This window comes from Aethalodelphis obliquidens, unplaced genomic scaffold (genome assembly GCF_003676395.1).
Source record: "Aethalodelphis obliquidens isolate GAN/ISIS:26980383/991018 unplaced genomic scaffold, ASM367639v1 scaffold4, whole genome shotgun sequence".
NCBI classification, from domain to species: Eukaryota; Metazoa; Chordata; class Mammalia; order Artiodactyla; family Delphinidae; genus Aethalodelphis; species Aethalodelphis obliquidens.
Genome location: NW_020837948.1, coordinates 61,762,786 through 61,787,269, shown reverse-complemented (window position 1 = coordinate 61,787,269; position 24,484 = coordinate 61,762,786). Strand labels below are relative to the sequence as shown.

Sequence of the window (24,484 nt, the reverse complement as noted above, 5' to 3'; positions counted from 1 at the left end):
TCACTCTCAACCTTTCCATAACATGAGACTCTGTCAATCATTTTTCTTTTTGATAGTCACAACATTTTTGATGACATAGCAATGTTGGGCCCTAATTCTTTTATTATTTCTCTGATCAAGTCTAAAACTTGGGCATTCCCAACAAGAACTGGCCATTCTTCTTTACCAGCTTATGATCACCTATTCCTATTACTTCAATTATACTTTCTATGCAAACAAACTTCCAAAGCTATTATCCAGCTCTGACTTTTCTCCTTAGTTCAACATTTCCAATTACCAATTTCATATCTTCACATTTACCTCAAATGCAACACAATTAAAAGTAAACTATCTCTTGCCCAAATCAGTTCTCTTTCTCTGCTCAGTCTACCTCCCTGTGCAGTATCACCAACCCCGTCCCACATTGAGCCCCATCTGCGTTTTATAGAACTCTCTTGGTAACTCTGCATTAGTGTTATTTCTAGTCTAAATGTATGTTGGAAAGCATGTTATTGACAAATTCAGAGTTCAGCTTCAAGGATGACATACAGATCTGACCTTTACCTCATGCTACAGGAGGGACTAGGGATGGAAGTGGACTCCATGCTTGGTGCTCTGTATGAGTGTATGCTCTGTGCCTGGACTACTGATGGCCCATGTATGATGCTCAATAAGACTAAGCACCTTAGACAGTGGGGAAAATGATGATATTGGACAACTGTGTAAATGTCTTGTTTGAGCCACAAAAAAATAGACTTCGCCCTGCAAAAGAAATGTATATTCTTTGACATTCATCACCATCAGGAACACTTGACTTGATACCTCATAGGATCTGGGGAGGATTACATTAATTTAATGTATGTAAAGCACATGGAACAGTGCCTAGAACACTGTAAACACTCTGTAAGTATTCATTACTGCACTAGGCTATTTATCCTCAATATTATTTCAATAAAGGCTTGTTAAATGTTTCAAAAGTATAATTCAGATTGTCCTTCCACTAATCTGAATTAGAAGACTTTGATAGTTTGATACAGTCTAAACACATTAAAAATTATAAATGTTTAAAACTCTGCTTAAATTGCCTCTGTTAAAGGGATGACATATAGACTGGTTACTAACTTCTAAAGGAAGATAACTAATTTATCTAACCTGTTATCTTTTTTTTTTTTTTCCTGCGGTACGTGGGCCTCTCACTGTTGTGGCCTCTCCGGTTGCGGAGCACAGGCTCCGGATGTGCAGGCTCAGCGGCCATGGCTCATGGGCCCAGCTGCTCCGCGGTATGTGGGATCCTCCCGGACCGGGGCACGAACCCGTGTCCCCTGAATCGGCAGGCGGACTCTCAACCACTGCGCCACCAGGGAAGCCCTAACCTGTTATCTTTTAATCTTCAAAATTAGACTGAATAATATGTACTTCAACACTTTACTGTAAGTATTCTATCATCTTTTTCCCTGAATGAGTATTACACATGAGGAAATAAGGAAAAGAATAAATAAGCATTTCATACCTTAAATGAAGCCACAGCTTTATCATAAGCTTTTATCAATGCTGTATCATCCCAAATGTCAGAATCATCACTCTGGGAAGGGTAAAGAATAAAAACAATTCATGTTTGGTTGGATTTCATCAAAAATGTGTTAGTAACAAGTAATAAGAGCTATCTTAATTCAGACATAATGAAATTACATTAAAAATGGGTATTTTAAATCCTAAATAAACCACAAGAAGCCTACCTGCTTAGAGATTATGGGACATTACCCCCAAAACTAGACATACGTAAATGTTCTAAGAGTGCCATGAAGTAAACACTCCACAATTTAATCCCTATCCACCAACCATAAGTGGATCTGCTCAAGGGTAATCCATGTTTCAGTCTTTTCTAAGAGCAGATAAAGGGTTTAGTTTGGCAGAGCGGGAAAACAACCAGCCACCAGGGATTTAAGACATATTGTCACACAAAAGAATAACATAAAATGAATATGATAAAATATTAAAACATGAAGTACAAACAAAAAGTACAAATTCAGAAGTGGGAAGGAGAGGCTGAGAAACACTCTTGCCATAAACCCTCTCCCGGTGTGGAGACCCCCAGTCAGGAGTGAACTCACAACCTGGAGCTTTTACCTGAGGAGCAACGGGTCTGAACTCCAAATTGGGCACCCTAGGTTTTAAGAGCAGCACCTGAGAGATGAGTCCCCAAAACATCTAACTTTAAAAACCAAGGGGATTCATGTCCGCGAAACCCACGAGGGAACAGGAACTGAAAGGGTTCCCATGCTTGGAACCACTCCTCCCCTCCAACGACCCAGCACAGAAGCAGCTGATTGAGAGGCACCCAGACTTTCTGTCAAAGAGGCTCACTTATCGTAAAGTGCTGACCTGCAGAGTAGGCATTTAATTTAACATACACCTAGGGACCTGCTGGGACACTAAGGACGGAGGCTAGCAGCACCATCTTTATGCCATCTGCCTCACTCCAGCCAGCAAGGGCCATCTTTGCCCTCTGCTGCTCTCCACAGCAGCAGTAACTCCCAGAGGGGAGCTTTTATGCACATCTGATGTCCCAGTTTTTACGTCTGGTGTCCTGGTTTTTACAGCTGCAGCCCAGGGTGGGGCTTACTGTGTTCTTGGGTCCCCTGGGACTGTTAACAATCAAAGACACAGTCCCAGTTTTTATGTCTGGTGGCTTGGTTTTTACAGCTGCAGCCCAGGGTGGGGCTTACTGTGTTCTTGGGTCCCATGGGGCTGTAACAACCAAAGAGACAGTCCTTGGCAGGCTACCACCCCCAGGAAACTGCACAGACAGCAGACTGAAACACACACCATTCTTTCTGCGAAAAAGGCCTATTTGCTTATAAAGGAAATTAGTCTTGAGGAGGAGGCTTCTAGTTTGGTGCATAGCTAGGGATCTACAAAGATGCTCAGAGGCTACTGGATGCAACATCTGCACTCTCTCTCTGCCTGGCTCAAGCTCACTGTATCTCCCAGAAAGGCGCTTAATGTAAAATGTGACATCAAAGACAAAATGTGGAGGGGAGTAAAAATGTAGAGTTTTAGAATGAGTTCAAATTTAACTTATTATCAACTTAAAATAGATGGCAATAAATATAAGTTTTTATATGTAAAAGACTCATGGTAACCACAAGGCAAAAATCTATTGGAAATACACAAAAGATAAAGAGAAAAATATCTAAGCATACCATTAGAGAAAATGATCAAACCACAAACGAAGAGAGAGGAAAGAAGGAAACAGAAGAACTACAAAACCTCCAGAAGAAATTTAACAAAATGGCAATAAGTACATACCTATCAATAATTACTTAAAATATAAATGGACTAAATTTAAATTCTCCAATCAAAAGACACAGAGTGGGGTGGGAGGGAGGGAGACGCAAGCGGGAAGAGATATGGGAATATATGCATATATATAACTGATTCATTTTGTTGTGAAGCTGAAACTAACATACATTGTAAAGCAATTATACTCCAATAAAGATGTTAAAAAAAAAAAAAAAAAAAAAAGAGTGGTATAAACTCAGTCTTATCTCCATGGCCACTTTACAGTAGCAATGTGTATTCCATTTTTAAGATACTAATCAAATTTTAGTTAAAATAGTAACATGTATTCTCAGTAACAATACTATAAATGATCTGTTTTGCACTCACTGTAACAGTAAAAACATATATTCAGTGGTGTTATTATTATTTTAAATATTTAATTGTTTTTGTTTATGTTTCAAAATGCAGCAATAAAATTTACTTCAATTGCAATCACCCATGCAACTACAACTTTTCTTATAATTTGCCATAAATAATAAATAATGCAGTGCCTATAAATGCACAACAATAAAAAAAAAAAAAAAAAAAAAAAAAAAGACAGAGAGTGGTTGAATGGATAACAAACTAAAACTCACCTATATGCTGCCTACCGGAGACTCACTTCAGATGTAAGAACACACATAGACTCAAAGTGAAGAGGTGGAAAAAGATGTTCCATGCAAACGGAAATGAAAAGAAGGCTGGGGTAGCAATACTCGTAAGACAAGTAGACTTTAAAACAAAGACTGTAATAAAAGGTAAAGAAGAGCACTACATAGTAATAAAGGTGTCAATCCATGAAAACGATACAACATTCAAACATACTAATGCACCCAACACAGGTGCCCCTAAATATATAAAGCAAATATTAACAGACCTAAAGGGAGAGACAGACAATACAATAATGGTAGGGAACTTTAACACCCCAGCAACAGATATATCATTCAGATAAAAAAATCAATAAGGAACGGGCTTCCCTGGTGGCGCAGTGGTTGAGGGTCCACCTGCCAACGCAGGGGACGCGGGCTCGTGCCCCAGTCTGGGAAGATCCCACATGCCGCAGAGCGGCTGGGCCTGTGAGCCATGGCCGCTGAGCCTGCGCGTCCAGAGCCTGTGCTCCGCAATGGGAGAGGCCACAACAGTGAGAGGCCCACGTACCGCCAAAAAAAAATTAAAAAATCAATAAGGAACCATCTGCCTTGAAAGATATGTCAAATCAGATTAACTTAATGGAAAAATACAGAGCAACAGAAATACACATTCTTCTCAGGTGTGAAAGAACATTCTCCAGGATAGATCACATGTCAGGACAGAAGTCTTAATAAATTTAAGAAAATGGAAATCATATCAAGCATTTTGTCTGACCACAATGTATGAAAGCAGAAACCAATTATAAGAAAAAAACTGGAAAATTCACAAATACATGGAGATTAAACAACATGCTACTGAACAACCAACGGGTTAAAGAAGGAATCAAAAGAGAAATAAAAAATACCTGATACAAATGAAAATAGAAATATAACGTACCAAACTTAGCAAAAGCAGTTCTAAGCAGCAAGTTCATAGATAAATGCCAATATCAAGAAACAAGAGGACTTCCCTGGCGGCACAGTGGTTAAGAATCCGCCTGCCAACAGGTTCGAGCTCTGGTCCGGGAAGATCCCACATGCCGCGGAGCAACTAAGCCCGTGCGCCACAACTACTGAGCCTGTGTTCTGGAGCCCTTGAGCCACCAAATACTGAGCCCATGTGCCACAACTAGGGAAGTCCGTGTGCCTAGAGCCTGTGCTCCACAACAAGAGAAGGCACTGCAATGAGAAGGCTGTGCACAACAAAGAGAAGCCACCGCAATGAGAAGGCTGTGCGCAACAAAGAGTAGCCCCTGCTCGTTGCAACTAGAGAAAGCCTGCGTGCAACAATGACGACCCAACACAGCCAAAAAGAAAGAAGAAAAAAATCTCAAACAACCTAAGTTTCACCTAAGTATTAGGAAAAGAGGAACCCAATGAAACTCAAAGTTGGTAAAAGGAATGAATTAACAAAGATCAGAGTGAAAAGAAATGAAACAGAAACTAAAAGACAGTAAAAAAGATCAATGAAACTAACAGTATTTTCTTTAAAAAGATAAAATTGACAAACCTCTAGATGGACTCACAAAGAAAAAAACATAGGACTCAAATAAATATAATCGGAAATGGAAGTGGAGACATTACAACTGATACCACAGAAAATACAAAGGATCTTAAGTAACTACAGTCATCCCTCAATATCTGCAGGGCACTGGTTCCAGGACCCACCACGGATACCATTGACGCTTGCTCAAGTCCTTTATATAAGATGGCATAGTATTTGCATACAATCCTGCATACTTTATTGTTAGTAACACCTAATATAATGTAAATGCTATGTAAATAGTTGCTGGCATGCAGCAAATTCAAGTTTTGTTTTTTGGAACCTTCTGGAAATATTTTTTTTTACCCAAATATGATTGATCTGAAGTTGGTTGAATGTGCAAATGTGGAACCTTAGGATATGAAAGGCTGACTGTACTATGAACAATTATATGCCAACAAATCTGACAGCCTAGAAGAAATGGACAAAATTCAAAGAAACATACACCTTACCAAGAGTGAATCATGAAGAAACAGAAAATCTCAATAGACCAATTACTAGTAAGATTGTTAGAGGCTTTTGACTATTAATTCAAACAAAAGCTCAAGACCAGAGAGCTTCACAGGTCAATTCTTTCAAACATTCAACTAAGAATTAATACTAATCCTTCTCAAACTTTTCCAAAAAAAATAGAAGAGGAAGGAACACTTCCAAACTCATTTCATGAGGTCAACATTGCCCTAATATCAAAACCAAACAAGGACAACACAAAAAAAGAAAACTACAGGCCAACATCCCTGATTAACACAGATGTAAAAATCCTCAACAAAATATTAGCAATCCGAATTCAACAACACATTTAAAAGAATCTTATACCGTGATCAAGTGGGATTTATCACAGGGATGCAAGGACGGTTCAACATTCACAAATTAATCTACGTGATACATCACGTTAACAAAAAGAAGGAAGAAAATCATATGATCATCTCAATAGATGCAGAAAAAGCATTTGACAAAATTCAATATCCATTTATGATAAAAACTCTCAACAAAGTGGGTATAGAGGGAACATACCTCAACATCATAAAGGCTATACATGACAAACAGCTAACATCATCCTAAATGATGAAAAGCTGAAAGCTTTTCCTCTAACATCAGGCACAAGATGTCCACTCTTACCACTTTTATTCAACAAAGCATTAGAAATCCTAGCCAGAGCAATTAGGCAAGAGAAATAAATAAAAGGCATCCAATTTGTAAAGGAAGAAATAAAAATGTCACTATTTGCAGATAACTCAACACTATACATAGAAAGCCTTAAAGACCCCACCAAAACACTGTTAGAATAAACAAATTTAGTAAAGTTGCAGGACACAAAATCAATATATAAAAAGTGTTGAATTTCTATACCATAAAAACAAACTATCAGAAAGAGAAATTAATACAATCTCATTTACAACTGCATCAAAAAGAATAAAATACCTAGGAATAAACCTAATCAAGGAAAACAAAGACTTGTACACTGATAACTATAAAATATTATTAAAGTAACTGAAGAAAACAGAAATAAATGGAAGGATTTTCTGTACTCATGGACTGGAAATATTAATATTGTTAAAATGTCTATATTACCTAAAGCAACCTACAGATTCAATGCAACCCCTAGCAAAATCCCAAAATTTGTATGGAACCACAAAAGATCCCAAATAGCCAAAGCAATCTTGAGAAAGAACAACAAAGCTGGAGGCACCATGCTCCCTGATTTCAAACTATATTACAAAGCCACAGTAATCAAAATAGTATGGTACTGGTATAAAGACAGACAAATCAGTGGTACAGAATAGAGTGCCCAGAAATAAAGCCACGCATATATGGTCAATTAATATATGACAAAAGAACCAATATATAATGGGGAAAAGATAGTCTCTTCAATAAATGATGCAAAAAAAAAAAAAAAAACCTGGAGCCACATGCAAAAGAATGAAACTGGGCCATTGTCTTATACCACATATAAGAATTAACTCAAAACGCTACCGTAAAGGACAGGAAACTATTCAATATGCTGTGATAAAACACAATGGAAAAGAATATGAAAAAGAATGTATATATATATGTATAACTGAATCACTTTGTTGTACAGTATAAATCAATACAACATTGTAAACCAATTATATTTCAATAAAATAAATATAAAAAAGAATTAACTAAAAATGGATTAAAAACTTAAACGTAAGGCCTAAAATCATAAAACTCCTAGAAGAAAACATAGGCAGTAAGCTCCTCGATATCAGTCTCGGCAATGATTTTTTTGGATTTGACACCAAAGCAAAAGCAACAGAAGCAAAAACTAACAAGTGGGAATACACCAAACTTAAAAGCTTCTGCATAGCAATAAATAAATAAATAAATAAATAAACAAAATGAAAAGGCAAAAAACTCAATGGGAGAAAATATTTGCAAATCATTTATCTGATAAGGGGTTAATATCTAAGATATGTAAAGAACTCATGCAACTCGAGCAAAACCCCAAACAATTCAGCTAAAAATAGGCAAAAGGGACTTCCCTGGTGGCGCAGTGGTTAAGAATGTGCCGACACGGTTCAATCCCTGGTCCAGAAGATCCCACATGCTGTGGAGCAACTAAGACTGTGCACCACAACTACTGAAGCCCATGTGCCACAAATACTGAAGACCGTGCACCTAGAGCCCGTGCTCTGCTACAAGAGAAACCATCAGAATGAGAAGCACGTGCACCACAATGAAGAGTAGCCCCCACTCGCCACAACTAGAGAAAGCCCACGTGTAGCAAAGAAGACCCAACATAGCCAAAAATAAATAAAATAAAATAAATTTATTTTAGAAAAAGGACAGAAGATCTGAATAGACATTTTTCCAAAGAAGACATACAGATGGCTAACAGGTACGTGAAAAGATGCTCAACGTCACCAATCATTAGGGAAATGCAAATTAAAACCACAGTGATGTATCACCTCACACCTGTTAGAATGGCTATTATCAAAAAGACAATAACAAGTGTTGATGAGGATGTAGAGAAAAGGGACACTAGTACGCTATTGGTAGGAATGTAAACTGGTGCAGCCACTATGGAAAATAGTATGAAGCTTCCTCAAAAAATTAAAAATTTTACAACAGATAAGATATGGAAACAACCTAAGTGTCCAACAATGGGTGAATGGATAAAGAAAATGTATACAGGGACTTCCCTGGCCATCCAGTGGTAAAGAATCCGCCTTACAATGCAGGGGACGCGGGTTCAATCCCTGGTCAGGGAACTAAGATCCCACATGTCCAGGCAACTAGGCCCATGTGCCACAATTAGAGAAGAGAAACCCGCACGTCACAACCAGAGAGAAGCCTGTGTGCAGCAATGCCTCAACGAAGATCCTGCGTGCCACAACTAAGACCCTACACAGCTGAAAATAAATTAAATAAATAAATAATAAATAAATCTTTAAAAAAGAAAATGTATACAGGTTTTCCCCACTATATGAAAGTAGAGTGTTCCTATGAAAGCTTTTGTAAATGGAAATGGAGTAAAGCAAAGAATCAATTATGTGAGAACACAACTTGCTAATGGATAAACAGAATAAATCAGGATAAAGTACAGATGCTCACAGGCACAGTTCAAAGCTATGGTGGCTTGATGCTGAGATGTTGAGTGTAGCTCCTGGGGAAGGAGCTTGGTGGTGCCACTCTCACTGCTTGGGTTGCCTGCTGCCTCTATAATGGCTTGCTGCAAAACAAAACACTGAATGTTATTTTTGCTTTTCACCTTTTTTTTTTTTTTCATAAAAGCAAAAATCCTCTTTGGATTTCCTTCAGTTAGTGAAAATAGTTACTAATGTAGGTGTTTTATAAAAGTGAAGTGGTATAAAGCAAACTTTTAAAAAGCAGGGGATAACTGTTCATATACAATAGAATATTATTCAGCCATAAAAAAGAAATCTTGTCATTTGAGACAACATGAATGGACCTTGAGGTCATTACACTAAGTGAAGTAAGACAGAGAGACGAATACCATGTGATCTTACTTATCTGTGGAATTTAAGAACAAAAAACAGAACAAACAAACAAAAAAAGCCCAACCTCATAAATACAAAGAACAGATTGGTGGTTTCCAGAGGTGGGGGTAGAGGCGATGGGGGAGGGGACTGAAACAGGCAAAGGGGGTCAAAAAGTACCAACTTCCAGTTATCAGGTAAATAAGTCACGGGAATGTAATGTGCAACACAGTGCCTATAGTTAGTAACACTGTATTGCATATCTGAAAGTTGCAAAGACATAAAATTCTCAACACAAGGAAAAAAATATTATAACTATGTATGGTGGCAGATATTAACTAGACTTACTGTGATCATTTTGCAATATGTATAAATAGCAAATCATTATGTCGTACAACTAAAATTAATGTAATGTTATATGTCAATTATACCTCAATAAAAAAAAGGAAAAAAAAAGGGAAAGGAATGTATGGTGGATGATCATGGAGGAAACAGGCTAGGAAATAAAAACTAAAAGGATCTGGATAGATAGAAAAGAAAATTGAAAGCACTCCAAGGACAACCATGAGCCAAAAAGAGCATGTAAGCAAAAATAAACACACTGACTGTATGATTCCACTCATATGAGGCTCCTAAGTAGTCAAATTCACAGCAACAAAGTAGAACAGCAGTTAGCAGGGGCTGTGGGAGAGCAGGAAATAGGGAACTGCTCAATGGGTAGAGTTTTGGTTTTGCAAGGTTAAAAAGTCCTGGATATCTATTGTACAACAGTGTGAATATACTTAACACTACTGAAGTGTACACTTAAAAGTGGTTAAGATGATAAATTTCATGGGTTTTTTTTTTGTATTTGACAGATCAGTGAAGCAACAAGTCCAACTAGACTCATTCTCACTCTATAGAGTAGTTGAAGGTAAGTTTGGATACATAATGTTGGTGATGGGAAGACAGGTTATAAGACACCATCAGTTAGTATGTTGGAGTTTGTACAATATTAGTCAATCAATGAGCTCCGAAGAAGTTTGCTATAAAACTCATTTAGTTGTAAAGTGAATTTTTGTCATTTTCTTGTTAATATCTATTATACATAGAGAAATATGTTCTGATATAAAACTATTAATCTTGCTATATGATAAAAAGTACTTAAAAATCATTAAGTCATTTTGCAGATAAGGAAAGTAATCACAAACAGGTAATTGACTTGTTCAAGGTTATGTTGCCCCTTGGAATAGGAGATGTTTCTAAAAGCAGAAGATATATCAATTCTGCAAATGGAAAAGGTACTACTAATAAAGGAAAGTGTACTCCACTGTATCAACAGAATCACTGATGGGCACTCTTAAAAGTAAGATACAAATACATAGGAACCCAAACTCATCACATTACAACTGTTATAAGACATTTCAACATGAACAGCAAACAAAGACATCCATACAAAGCTATTATGAGAAGAAACATTTTAGGTGATAAAATTTCTCAATTGACAATCACAAACAGAAGAAAATACAATAACCATCAGAAATTAAATTGTCTTAAACTAGCATTCGCAATATGGAAAAAAACACCTTGAATCAAAATTTCTAAAAATTCAGATGAGAAAAGAAGGCAAAAGGGTAACAGTCAAATGAGGAGTTAAACAAAATCAAGAAGGAAATGGAAGAAAAAGTAGTACTGACTGCAAGGTATGCAAAGAAGAATACAGTTGACTGAAAATCTAATGGGTACCAAGGAAAAGTCATGAAAAAAGAAAAAGAAAATAAGTGAAGTGGGGACTGGCAAAGAATATTTAACATATGTATAAATGGGGTCCCTGAAGAATAAAAGCTAAACAAATAAACAAAAGTCTCTAAAAGGAATTCTCAGAGCCTCTAAGCAAAAAGATCAAGTCATTTACAAAATACAGAAAACTAGTTAGTATTAGACTTCCTCATAGAAATTTATGGGAAAAAAGTATGAGCCAAGGATTTTATATACACCCTAGCTGTCCTTCTAGGAGCAGCAAGACTTAGTTGTTGTGTTTCTTTTTTTTGGCTGCACTGCACGGCTTATGGGATCTCAGTTGCCTGACCAGGGATTGAACCCGGGCCCTTGGCAGTGAGAGCGTGGAGTCTTACCCACTGGACTGCCAGGGAATTCTCAAAAAGATACTGTTAAGAGAATGAAAAAATGAATGAACTCACAAACTGGGAGAAAATATTTGCAAATTACCTATCTGATAAAGGTTTTGTATCTAGCATACACAAAAAACTCTCAAATCTCAACAAAAAATAAGTCAATTTAAAAATAGGCAAAAGATTTGAACAGACACTTTGCCAAAGAAGATACATGGATGGCAAATAAGCACATGAAATGACAATCAACATCATCAGTCATTAGGGAAATGCTAATTAAAACCACCACAATAACAAGACACCACTACACATTAGAATGTCTAAAATTAACAAGACTGACCATATCAAGTGTTAGCAAGGATGTGGAACAAACGGAACTTTTCATACATTGCTGGTTGAAACGTAAAATGGTGCAATCACTTTGAAGAAAAGTTTGGCAGCTTCTTAAAGAATCAAAATAGTGGACTTCCCTGGTGGTGCAGTGGCTAAGAATGTGCCTGCCAATGCAGGGGACAGGGGTTCGATCCCTGGTCCAGTAAGATCCCACATGCCTCGGAGTAACTAAGCCCGTGAGCCTGCGCCACAACTACTGAGCCTGCCCTCTAGAGCCCGCGAGCCACAACTACTGACCCCACAGGCCACCACAACTACTGAAGCCCGCACACTCTAGGGCCCGTGTGCCACAACTACTGAGCCTGCATGCTGCAACTGCTGAAGCCCACGCACCTAGAGCCTGTGCTCCGCAACAAAGGAAGCTACCGCAATGAGAAACCCGCGCACTGCAACGAAGAGTAGCCCCCACTCACCACAACTAGAAAAAGCCCGTGTGCAGCAACAAAGACCCAACACAGCCAAAAATAAATAAATAAATAAAATAAATAAAATTCAACTTAAAAAAAAAAACCAGAAGAATTAAAATAGGGAGTTCCCTCGTGGTCCAGTGGTTAGGACTCTGTGCTCTCACTGCTGTGGGCCTGGGTTCACTCTCTGGTCAGGGAAGTAAGATCCCACAAGGCATGGGAAAAAAAGAAAAAAGAAAAAAAATTAAAATATATCTACTCCATGACCTAGGTGTTTGCCAAAGAGGAATGAAAGCATATGCCCATACAAAGTCTTCTGCACTAATACTCATGGTGGTTCTATTTGTAACAGCCCCAAACTGAAAGCAACCCAAATGTTCATGAACAAGTGAATGGATAAACAAATTGTAGTATATTCGTGCAACAGGATCCTACAGCAATGAAAAGGAATGAATGACTGATATACACAAGAAAATGGATGAAACTCAAAATAACTATGCTGAGTAAAAGAAGCCAGATAAAAAAAGACTCCGTATTTGTAAAATTCTAGAAAATGCAGACTAATCGATGGTGACAGAAAATGGATCAGCAGTTGTCTGGGGACAGGAGATGAGGAGGGATGAAAGGGAAGGATTACAAAGGGGTATAAGGAAATCAAACCATCCCACACACCGGGACCACATGGAGAAGCCGAGACAACATGAAGAAAAGAGATGGCCCGTCAATCCCTAGCGGCTCAGTCCCCAGCTATTGTAGCTCCGATTACTACGTGGATGCAACTACACGAAATGTCTGAAGGAGAACGGCCCACCAAGGCCTTCACAAATTCCTGACCCACAGAAACTATGAGAGAGAATAAAACATGATTATTGTTTCAAGCCACTAAGTTTTGGGTGATTTGTTACACAGCAATAGCAACGAGAACAGACCATCAGGACTGCCTTTATATCTGTTTCTCAGTCACCAAGAGAAGCCCACCTCTTTCCTTGCAGGCATTTAAAAATGAAATGTTTTCTTCCCCATATCCCTCAAATTACTGTACCAGAGGTGGGGAAGTAATCTTCCTTGTTCCTCACTTCCACTTCCAGATTATTCTTCCTCCCTAAAAACTCCCAGGTTTGAAAATCCCGTCACCAAACTCCCCTGTCCACTATCCCTCCTCATTGCAATCATCTATATCTTCCTGGGTCACTCTTCCTCATTCCTTGAGGTTTATATCCCAGTACTCCCTCCAACACTAATCCTGTCATAATTTTTGGTTATTTAAAAACCCATGTACAGGGACTTCCCTGGCGGCGCAGTGGTGAAGAATCCGCCTGCTAATGCAGGATACATGGGTTCGAGCCCTGGTGTGAGAAGATCCTACATGCCGTGGAGCAACTAAGCCCATGCACCACTACTGAGCCTGAGTTCTAGAGCCTGTGAGCCACAACTACTGAGGCTGTGCACCACAACTACTGAAGCCCGCGCACCTACAGCCCGTGCTCTGCAACAAGACAAGCCACCGCAATGAGAAGCCCTCGCACCACAACGAAGAGTAGCCCCCACTCGTTGCAACTAGAGAAAGCCCGTGCACAGCAACAAAGACCCAATGCAGGCAAAAAAATAATTAAATAAATAACGATAAAAAAGTATTACTCAAAAATAAACCAAATAAAGTAAGAAATAATTTAAAAAAAACCCCACGTCCGCGATCCTTCCAATACCCTACCCTTGCTACATCTTTTTCTTTTTTTGTGGTATGCGGGCCTCTCACTGTTGTGGCCTCTCCCGTTGCGGAGCACAGGCTCCGGACACACAGGTTCAGCGGCCATGGCTCACGGGCCCAGCCACTCCACGGCATGTGGGATCTTCCCAGACCGGGGCACGAACCCGTGTCCCCCGCATTGGCAGGCGGACTCTTAACCACTACGCCACCAGGGAAGCCCTGCTACATCTTTAAATGCTTCGCTACCAATGACCTTTTATAGTACCCAAGCTCAGCTACTCACTTCTATGGTCTTTATTATAACCATTATATATAACCTCTCCAAAAACTCAACTGCAAGAATCCTACTCTCCAACTACCACCTTCTAGGCTCTGCAACTTATTCCTTCTAGTAGGTTGATGATGACAGTCATTCCACTTCACTGGGACTGGTAAAACAATGATCCTCACACTTTTTAAACTGCTTCTCACCATGGTAATGTCCTCACTTCCTTTCTTAGCCAGCTTTAATTGCACCATCGATCATTAAGACAACTCCCTGTACTGCCTCCTTCTCACTTCATACTAGGTAAAACTACAACCCTATTAATTTCAACTATTCATTTACTTTGTGTCTGCCCTCACACACCTGAATTTGAATTTAGCTAGCAAAAAATACAATCATGCTGCCTAGTCTCCTTTTCTTTTTAAAATAAATTTATTTATTTATTTATTTCTGTCTGCGTTGGGTCTTCGTTGCTGTGCACGGGTCTTCTCTAGCTGTGGTGAGCAGGGGCTACTCTTCGTTGTGGTGCGAGGGCTTCTCATGGTGGTGGCTTCTCTTGTTGCAGAGCACAGGCTCTAGGCATGCAGCCTCAGTAGTTGTGGAGCACAGGCTTAGTTGCTCCACGGCGTGTGGGGATCTTCCTGGACCAGGGCTCGAACCCGTGTCCCCTGCATTGGCAGCGGATTCTTAACCACTGCGCCACCAGGGAAGTCCTAACTAGTCTTCTTTAAACTCATAACCACAAATCTGAAGTAGGCCTTTAATGTTGCCTAGATTTCCCTAATGCAACACTCATCCACTCTCCTAGACGTTTACTTCCTACCTTCTCTCTTCTCTAACCTCCAACACCTGCCCCCTGCCCCTCCTCACCAGTAGGCTGATGACCTTGCTTCTTTCACTGAGAGAACAGCAACAATCAAAACAGAATTTTCATAATCTCCTGCCACTATATCTGCCCATCCACACAAATCTGTACCCATATAACTGTCACCACATGAACTGTCAATATTTCTAACAAAGACCAAATCCATTCCCTCTTACTACGCTAGAATGTTGCTTGCGCAATTCTCTTCTCTCCTGCAATGTCAATTATACCGTCCTTACTGGATCTTTCCTATCAGCCCTGAAACATTTCTCCCATCTTAAAAACAAAAACACAATTAAGAATCCTCTTCATCTCACTTCCTTCTCCATCCATTGGTCAATTTCTCTATCTTCCAGTACCCACAATAAAACTTGAAATATTTGCTCACATATGTTGCCTTGAATTTCTCCTCTCCGACTCTCGAACTCGCTCCAATCACATTTCACCCAAGAATGAGTTCTAATCTTACCCCCTTATAAACCTGCCTTACTTGCAGTCTTCCCCATCTCAGGAAAAGGCAACTTCATCTTTTCAGCTGTTCAGAGCAATCTTGTAATTATCCTTGACTTTCCTCTCTCAAGCCTCTATTATCGTATACCCGTGCACAACCTGTTGCCTCTGATTTCAAACTATATCCAGAAGCCAAGTAACCGGCTGTCCACTGCTAACAGCGGGATTATTCCAATAGACTCCTAACTGGTTTCCCTGCTTCGCCCTGGCCTGACCTCGCACACCTCACAGTCGGAGAGAGAGGTGGACGACCAAGGCACAATCGAGTAGCAGTAAGGCCTAGGCTCAAAGTCATCGGGAGCCCAAACTGGGCGAGGAACGAGCTTGCGGCTGAGGCTCCCAAGTGGGGATGTACAAACATGCGGACCTCGCACTGAGCCGACTGGCCGGGGAAAGAGCGCAGGGTCGGGGACAGCGCCGGCTGCGACCTCACCTGGCCTGTGCCGCGCCGGAACAGCACCGTGTCTTCCGGCTCTGGGACGCCGCTGCTACTGCCGCCACCGCCGCCGCCCATCGCCATGGCTAACCTGCTGCCGGGTACGCGGCGTGGGCTAGGTCCCTCGGCGAGTGACGACTTCCGCCGCCCGGCCTCCGGGAGCGGAAGAGCATGGCGGCCTCAGGGCCGCCGGCCGGCGGGGAGGAGTCCTCGCGCTTTCTGCCCTCCGGCGTCACCTACCCCTGTCGGCCGCATAGGTGTTTCTTCTCCGTATCCTCTCAATTCTTTGATTTCACTTTTTCGTCTGTTCCGAGAGTGATTCGACCAGAGTTTTTGTAAGTTTTAAACAATAAATCCTCTTAGGAAAATAGCGTTCGTTGCAGGTCACTTAGAAAATAAGCAAGCAGTAAAATAAAAAGCAGTCCCTTGGTAACCAATAAAAATATAGGTACCATTTTTAAAAAGTGCTTTTAAGAGTTTTATATACTTATTTTAATTTTATTTTCACAACTCTATGAATTAGGGGCTATTTTCTCTTTTAAAATGGGAAACTGAGGCACAGAGCGTTTACACAAATGCCTGGAATCCAGCATGTCTGTAACATTACCCAGCTTTAGCATTTAGTTTAATATCGCTTCTCCCAAATATTCTCTAGTAACTTTTTGAATTTAAAAACATGAGATGAATTGTTGTATTCTTTTTGTTTGCTCTTTTTTTCATGTTTGTCTTTACATGGGTCAAGGGGGCTTTTAGTTCTTAGTAGGAGCTTACCCTCTATTTTTCCAGTATTCTTTATTAAACATTTGGGATTGCTAAATGGCTTCCAAGTACCTATTGTCATTTGTTCTTTTTTTTTTAAAGGTCACCCAGGGAACTTTGATGGCTTCCTTTGGCTTCTGTAGATACCAGAAATAGATGTATTTTTTAAAAGCTCACTTAGATTTCTTCAATCATAATTCTCACAATGGCATATGATGCAGAAATTTAAACAATTTGGAACCAGGTTTCTTTTTATTTATTTATTTTTTAGATGGAATTTACATACCATAAATTCATCATTTTAAAGCATGCAATTTAGTGGGTTTTGGTATGGTCACAAGATTGTGCAGCTACCACCACTATCTAACTCCAAAACATTTTCATCACCCCCAAAAGAAACCTTGTATCCATTAGAAGTAACTCCACAGTCTCTCCTCCTTCCAGCCTCTCACAACCACTGTCTCTATAGATTTAGTTGCTCTGGATATTTCATAGAAATGGAGTCATATAACGTGACCTTTTGTGTCTTTTTTCACTTAGTATAATGTTTTCAAGGAGGAATTAGCTTTAATGAATTGTCAGCTGTTTTAAATGGCAAGTTCTTTGTTGGAAAAGTATTTCTACTTATCAGGAAGTAGATAAGTAGATTTCCACCTACCTTGTTCCTCAACAAAAATGAACCTATGGCATTTTTGTCCTCAAAGAAAACATGTTCTTTTTTTCTTGACGGTGACATCCAGATTTGAATCACCATACGTATTTTACAGTTATTCCATATGATAGACAAAGCACTCAAAGCATAATGTAGAGGATTTCCAAAGGAAGCCGTTTCATCAGATTTGAAGGCACTTACGTAAACATTAAATTTAACTGTATGATCATGGGGGGTTGCCAATCTGAGTACCATGCCTGGCACCTGGCAGGTCCCCCATACACATGGCTGAATGTGTAAGTCCCCCAGCTGCAGGAACAGCTCCATTTTCTGAGGGCTCCCCCACCCCCCGCAGGATTCTCTTACAGGCTAGTCCTTATGGTTCTGCCTTGTACACACAACACTTTATTTTCGTATTCTGTTTTCCCTGCTAGCAGCCCCTGTGACCAGGCGTCTTCATGTTGTTATCTCTGTACCTCCTACAAGGCCAGACCAGAGTAAGTGGTGCCAGAAAAGTTTGGTAAATCAATGAATTGTGGGAACCCAACCCAGCTCTAGCACTTTTGTCTGCAGGCTAGTCTACCAGATTCAAAAAGAGGAAGGTTATTCACAAGTGCATAAATTGCACTTGCATAAGAAAGAATCTCATTAAGTAGACCTCCATAAAGTTCAAATTTTGATGATCTGGGCATATCCGAGGTGAAGCTTACCCAGCTTTATAATGAATTTGCTGGAAAGTCACGTAGATAGTCCAGAATATTTTTTAGAAAGCACTTATCTGCCCCCAGGTGAGCAGGAAAGGAAGCTGGGAGGTACAAGAGAGGCCCCAAAGAGGGTCTGTTGGGCCATTTCTTAGCATCTGATCCAATTGGTGAGGAAAGTGACAGCAGTCCAAAGAAGACTCAAAGAAACAGAAGTTTTGGGTTTCCCTGGTGGAGCAGTGGTTGGGAGTCCGCCTGCCGATGCAAGGGACGTGGGTTCGTGCCCCGGTCCGAGAAAATCCCACGTGCCGCGGAGCCTGCGCGTCCGGAGCCTGTGCTCCGCAACGGGAGAGGCCACAACAGTGAGAGGCCCGCGTACCGCAAAAAAAAAAAAAAAGAAAGAAAGAAACAGAACTCTCTGCTGGCAATAGCTCTTTTGCCTAAAGTAGCCTTCCCACTGTCACATGGTGCAGTTTTAAAGTTATGGTGAAATGCTAACAGGCAGTTTGTATTAAAGTTAACAGCAAATCATGGCTTCACAGATTAATTGCTGCACAAATAAATTGATGTATAAGTATTTGCTTTTAAATCTTACATGGCAAGAAGTAAATTAGAAGTCAAACCATTTTTTTCTCCGAAGACTAAAAGGACAGAATGTCTTTGATGACCTTGAGAACAGCATACTGGTTTCAAGGCAGACTGTTGTTGTGTAATCTAACCAACAATGATGTAGAACGTTTTAAAATTTTATTTATTTTATTTCTGGATGTGCTGGGTCTTCATTGCGATGTGGAAGCTTCTCAGTGTGGTGGCTTCTCTTGTTAAGCATGGGCTCTAGAGCGCGGGCTTCAGTAGTTGTGGCACACGAGTTTAGTTGCTCTGTGGACTGTGGGATCTTCGCGGACCAGGGCTCGAACCCGTGTTCCCTGTGTTGGCAGGCAGATTCTTAACCACTGTGCCACCCTGTGAAGTCCCTGATGTAGAACTTTTCTTAACACGGTTATAAAATAAATCTTAGAAGAAAAAAAAATAACTTCATGAACTGGAACCAATCTTTGCGCATATGGAATTCTCATACCAAAAACCTACATTTGGCGACTCTTGGAACTTGCTGATGATAAAGGATTCAAATGACTAGTGATCAAGTTTCCAGTTAGGATAATATATATTGGTACTGTCATGTAGAATAGCGAATAAACAAAAGAGAAGGCCAAAACTAATTAGTTCCTTACCCTTACCTTACCTTCAGAGTCTAGGGTCAGGAGATTAGAGATGTGTCAGTGATTTGTGTACAAGAATGCTCACTGATTGGGACTGACATACATACACTACTGTGTATAAAACAGATAACTAATGAGAACCTACTGTATAGCACAGGGAACTCTACTCAATGCTCTGTGGTGACCTAAATGGGAAGGAAATCCAAAAAAGAGGGGATATACGTAAATGTATAGCTGATTCACTTTGCTGTACAGCAGAGTGAATACAACACAACACTGTAAAGCAACTATACTCCAAAAAAAAAAAAGACTGCTCACTGAACTATTACTGCAGCAGAAAGCTGAAAATTCCAAATGATGTTTTGGAAGAATATTTGAATGATATTATGGACAAATGGTAGTATAATTCATAAATGACATAGATCTAATTAGTCATCCAATATGTAAGGCTTGGATTCATTACCCTCACATCATATACCAAAATACATTCTGGGTGACTTTTATAAACTTGGGATGGAGGAGATTTTAAGATAGAAATAAGAAACTATGCAAGGATTGAAAACTCGAATACATTTTGGGGGTCAGGCAGGTAAAGGAGATGAGTTAAAGAGGAGTAAGCCATAAGGGGTGGTGGGTACTGTAATCAGTTACCTTGAGACTATCCCTCCACACACCCCCCAACTCATTCCACCCACTCCCTGCCCAAAGGCATTCAAGTTCATATTAAAAATTCTGGGGGGAGGGGGGAGGGGGGAGGGATGGAGTGGGAGTTTGGGTTTAGCAGAAGCAAGCTATTATATATAGAATGGATAAACAACAAGGTCCTACTGTATAGCACAGGAAACTATGTTCAATATATTGTGATAGACCATAATTGAAAAGAATATGTATATATGTATAACTGAATCACTTTGCTGTACAGTAGAAATAAACACAACATTGTAAATCAAGTATACTTCAATTTAAGAAAAAGTGGAAAAAATTTTTTTAACATGTCAGGACAAGTCTGTGGGCTGTCAGTCTGCATCTTCAGTTAATAAAGAAACCAGGCATTTAATTAAAAATTATGATGAGGTATCACCTCACACTGGTCAGAATGGCAATTATCAAAAAGTCTACAAATAATAAATGCTGGAGAGGGTGTGGAAAAAGGGAAACCTCCTACACTGATGGTGGGAATGTAAATTGGTACAGTCATTATGGAGAACAGTATGGAGGTTTCTTAAAAAACTAAAAATTGAGCTACAACATGATCCTGCAATCCCACTCCTCCTGGGCATATATTTGGAGAAAACCATAATTTGAAAAGATACATGCACCCCAAAGTTCATTGCAGCACTATTTACAATAACCAAAACATGGAAGCAACCTAAATGTCCATGGACAGATGAATGGATAAAGAAGATGTGGTATAGGGCTTCCCTGGTGGCACAGTGGTTGGGAATCCGCCTGCCAATGCAGGGGACACGGGTTCCAGCACTGGTCTGGGAAGATCCCACATGCCGCAGAGCAACTAAGCCCGTGTGCCACAACTATTGAGCCTGCACTCTAGAGCCTGCGAGCCACAACTACTGAGCCCGTGTGCCACAACTACTGGAGCCCGTGCTCCGCAACAAGAGAGGCCACCGCAGTGAGAAGCCTGCGCATGGCAACGAAGAGCAGCGCCCCCCCGGGCCACAACCAGAGAAAAGCCCATGTGCAGCAATGAAGACCTAACACAGCCAAAAATAAAATAAATAAAATTAAAAAAAAATAGATGTGGCACATATACACAATGGAATACTACTCAGACATAAAAAAATGAAATAATGTCATTTGCAGCAACATGGATGGACCCAGAGATTAACATACTAAGTGAAGCCAGAGAAAGACAAATATCACACGATATTGCTTATATGTGGAATCTAAAAAAAAAAAACCAAACAAATGAACTTATATACAAAACAGAAACAGACCCACAGACATAGAAAACAAACTTATGGTTACCAAAGGGGAAAGGGAGGGGATAAATTAGGAGTTTGGGATTACCATATACAAACTATTATGTATAAAACAGATAACCAACAAGGACCTATTGTATAGCACAGGGAACTATACTCAATATTTGGTAATAACCTATAAGGGAAAAGAATCTGAAAAAGAATAGGTATATATATGTTTAACTGAATCACTTTGCTTTACACCTAACACAATACTGTAAATCAACTATACTTCAATTAAAAAAAGAAAAAAAAAAGAAACTAGGCATTTGATCATGTGAATAAAAATTCTGGCAAAAGCAACATAAATAAAATGAAAGGACAAACAATAGTTTAGAAAATATTTGTAACATAAGAGAAACGAATATTCTTTTATATTAAAGAAAAACTCTGTCAAATAAAAATAACAGCAAAGCAAGCTATTCATAGAAGAAAAAACCAAAAGGGCCAATAAATATGAAGATATGCCCATACTCTGGAAGCTCTGTATTCTGTCTGCTTGGATTTATATCCTTAACCTGCCATTTACTAGCTGGGTGACCTTGGGTAAATTCCTTAACCAAAATCTCAATTTGTATAAAATCTATAAAAATGGACATAACTGTAGTACCTACATGTGAAGACTAAGTGAAACAAAAAGCATAAAGTAGAGAGAAAAAACATAGGTATTTCACAAAAAGGAAAATCCATGGGACTCCCCTGGTGGTGCAGTGGTTAAGAGTCTGCCCCCAATGCGGGGGGCCTGGGTTGGATCCCTGGGCAGGGAACTAGATCCCACATGCATACCACAATTAAGAGTTTGCATGCCACAACTAAGGAGCCCAAGTGCCACAACTAAGACCCTGTGCAACCAAATAAATAAATGTTAAAATATACATATATACCCCCCCCCAAAAAAAGGAAAATCCAGGGAATTAATTCCTTGGCAGTCCAGTGGTTAGGACTCAGTGCTTTCACTGCCAGGGCCCAGGTTCAATCCCTGGTCGGGGAACTAAGATTCTGCTAGCCACATGGCCAATCAATCAATCTGATAATAAAAATAAATAAAAATTTAAAAAGAAAGAAAATCCAAATGTCCAATAAATATATGAAAAAATGCTCAACCTCTCTGGCCAGAGAATTGCAAATTAAAAACTAAGATACCAGGCGCGGAGAAGTCTGCAAAACAAGAGGTGGAAGATTGGGTTAGCGACGGAACAGTTCGCGCCGGAGCCACGGGCAGCAGTGTCGAGGTCTGACCTGGCCACTGTGTGGTACTCTGAGGAAAAGCTACCGCCAGGTGGACGCGCCGCCGCCGCAGCAGCAGCACCATCATGGGGAAGGGCGACCCCAACAAGCCGCAGGGCAAGATGTCCTCATACGCCTTCTTTGTGCAGACTTGCCGGGAGAAGCACAAGAAGAAACACCCTGACTCCTCGGCCAACTTCACCGAGTTCTCCAAGAAATATCCTGAGAGATGGAAGATCATGTCTGCCAAGGAAAAATCCAAGTTTGAAGATATGGCAAAAAGTGACAAAGCTCGCTATGACAGGGAGATGAAAAATTATGTTCCTCCCAAAGGTGACAAGAAGGGAAAGAAAAAAGATCCCAATGTGCCTAAAAGGCCTCCATCTGCCTTCTTCCGGTTTTGCTCTGAACATCACCCAAAGATCAAAAGTGAACACCCTGTCTTATCCATTGGAGATACTGCAAAAAAAGTGGGTGAAATGTGGTCTGAGCAGTCAGCCAAAGGTAAATAACCCTATGAACAGAAAGCAGCTAAGCTAAAGGAGAAATATGAAAAGGACATTGCCACATACTGTGCCAAGGGCAAGAGTGAAGTGGGAAAGAACAGGCTCCAAGAAGAATGAACCAGTCCAATGTTCATAGCACCACTATTTACAATAGCCAAGATATGGACACAATCTAAGTGTCCATCAACAGATAAATGGGTAAAGAAGATGTGGTCTGTGTGTATACACACACACAATTAAATACTCAGCCATAAAAAAGAATGAAATGTTGCCATTTGCAACAAGTATGGACTTAGAGGGTATTATGCTGAGTGAAATAACTCAGACAGAGAAAGACAAATACTTATGTTATCACTTATATGTGGAATCTAAAAAATAAAGTAAATTAGTGAATATAACAAAGGAGAAACAGACTCACAAATATAGAGAACAAACTAGTGGTTACCAGTAGGGAGTGGGAAGGAGGGAGGGGCAAGATGGAGGTAGGGGATTAAGAGGTACAAACTACTATGTATAAAAGGAATAAGCTATAAGTATATATCACAGGGGATATAGCCAATAATTTATAGTAACCAGTTTTTTTTTGGCTGCACTGCGCAGCATGCAGAGCTTCCCTGACCAGGGATCGAACACTTGCCCCCTGCATTGGAAGCACAGTCTTAACCACTGGACCACCAGGGAAGTTCTATAATAACTATTAATGGAATATAATCTTTAAAAATTGTGAATCACTATGTTGTACACCTCAAATTTATATAATATTGTAAATAAACTATATCGCAATTAAAAAATAAAAACACAAAATGTGGGAGGGGGAGAAAAAATGTAGTGTTTTTAGAATGTGTTCAAACTTAACCACAAACCAAAAACTTAAAATAGATACACAAGCTATAATACTAAAGAAATATAGTTTATATATCGTTATATAGAATATATATAACTCTATACAAAATCATCAAACTACAAGGGAACAGACAAAGAGAAAAATAGGGAACAGAGAAGAACTACAAAAACAACCAGAACAATTAACAAAATGGCAATAAGCATGTAACTATCATTTATCACTTTAAATGTAAATGGACTAAAGACACAGGGTGGCTGAATTGATTTAAAAAAAAAAGACCAATCTATATGCTGCCAACAGGAGATTCACTTCAGATTTAAAGACACACTGACTGAAAATGAAGGAATGGGAAAGGATATGCCATGCAAATAGAAACAAAAAGAAATCTGTGGTAGCAATACACATATAAAACAAAACAGACTGTAAATAAAGTTTATAATAAGAGACTAAGAAGAGCCTCTCATAAT

The 24,484-nt window shown here is 39.7% G+C and overlaps 1 protein-coding gene and 1 pseudogene across 4 annotated transcripts in view; one reads left to right on the top strand and one right to left on the bottom strand.

Moving 5' to 3' along the window:
- Positions 1-16,248, bottom strand: part of LOC113617448 (survival motor neuron protein-like) — a 42,394-nt gene extending 26,146 nt beyond the window's left edge. For all 4 annotated transcript variants that reach the window (XM_027100899.1, XM_027100897.1, XM_027100898.1 and 1 more), the window contains exons 1-2: positions 16,127-16,248; positions 1,490-1,561 (exon numbers count right to left, since the gene is read on the bottom strand). In XM_027100899.1, the coding sequence (XP_026956700.1) occupies positions 1,490-1,561; positions 16,127-16,213 (159 nt within the window). In that variant the 5' untranslated portion in view covers positions 16,214-16,248. The remainder of the gene's footprint in view (positions 1-1,489; positions 1,562-16,126) is intronic.
- Positions 16,249-22,738: 6,490 nt separating this feature from the next.
- LOC113613846 (high mobility group protein B2 pseudogene) lies at positions 22,739-23,305 on the top strand (annotated as a pseudogene).
- The last annotated feature ends 1,179 nt before the right edge of the window (positions 23,306-24,484 follow it).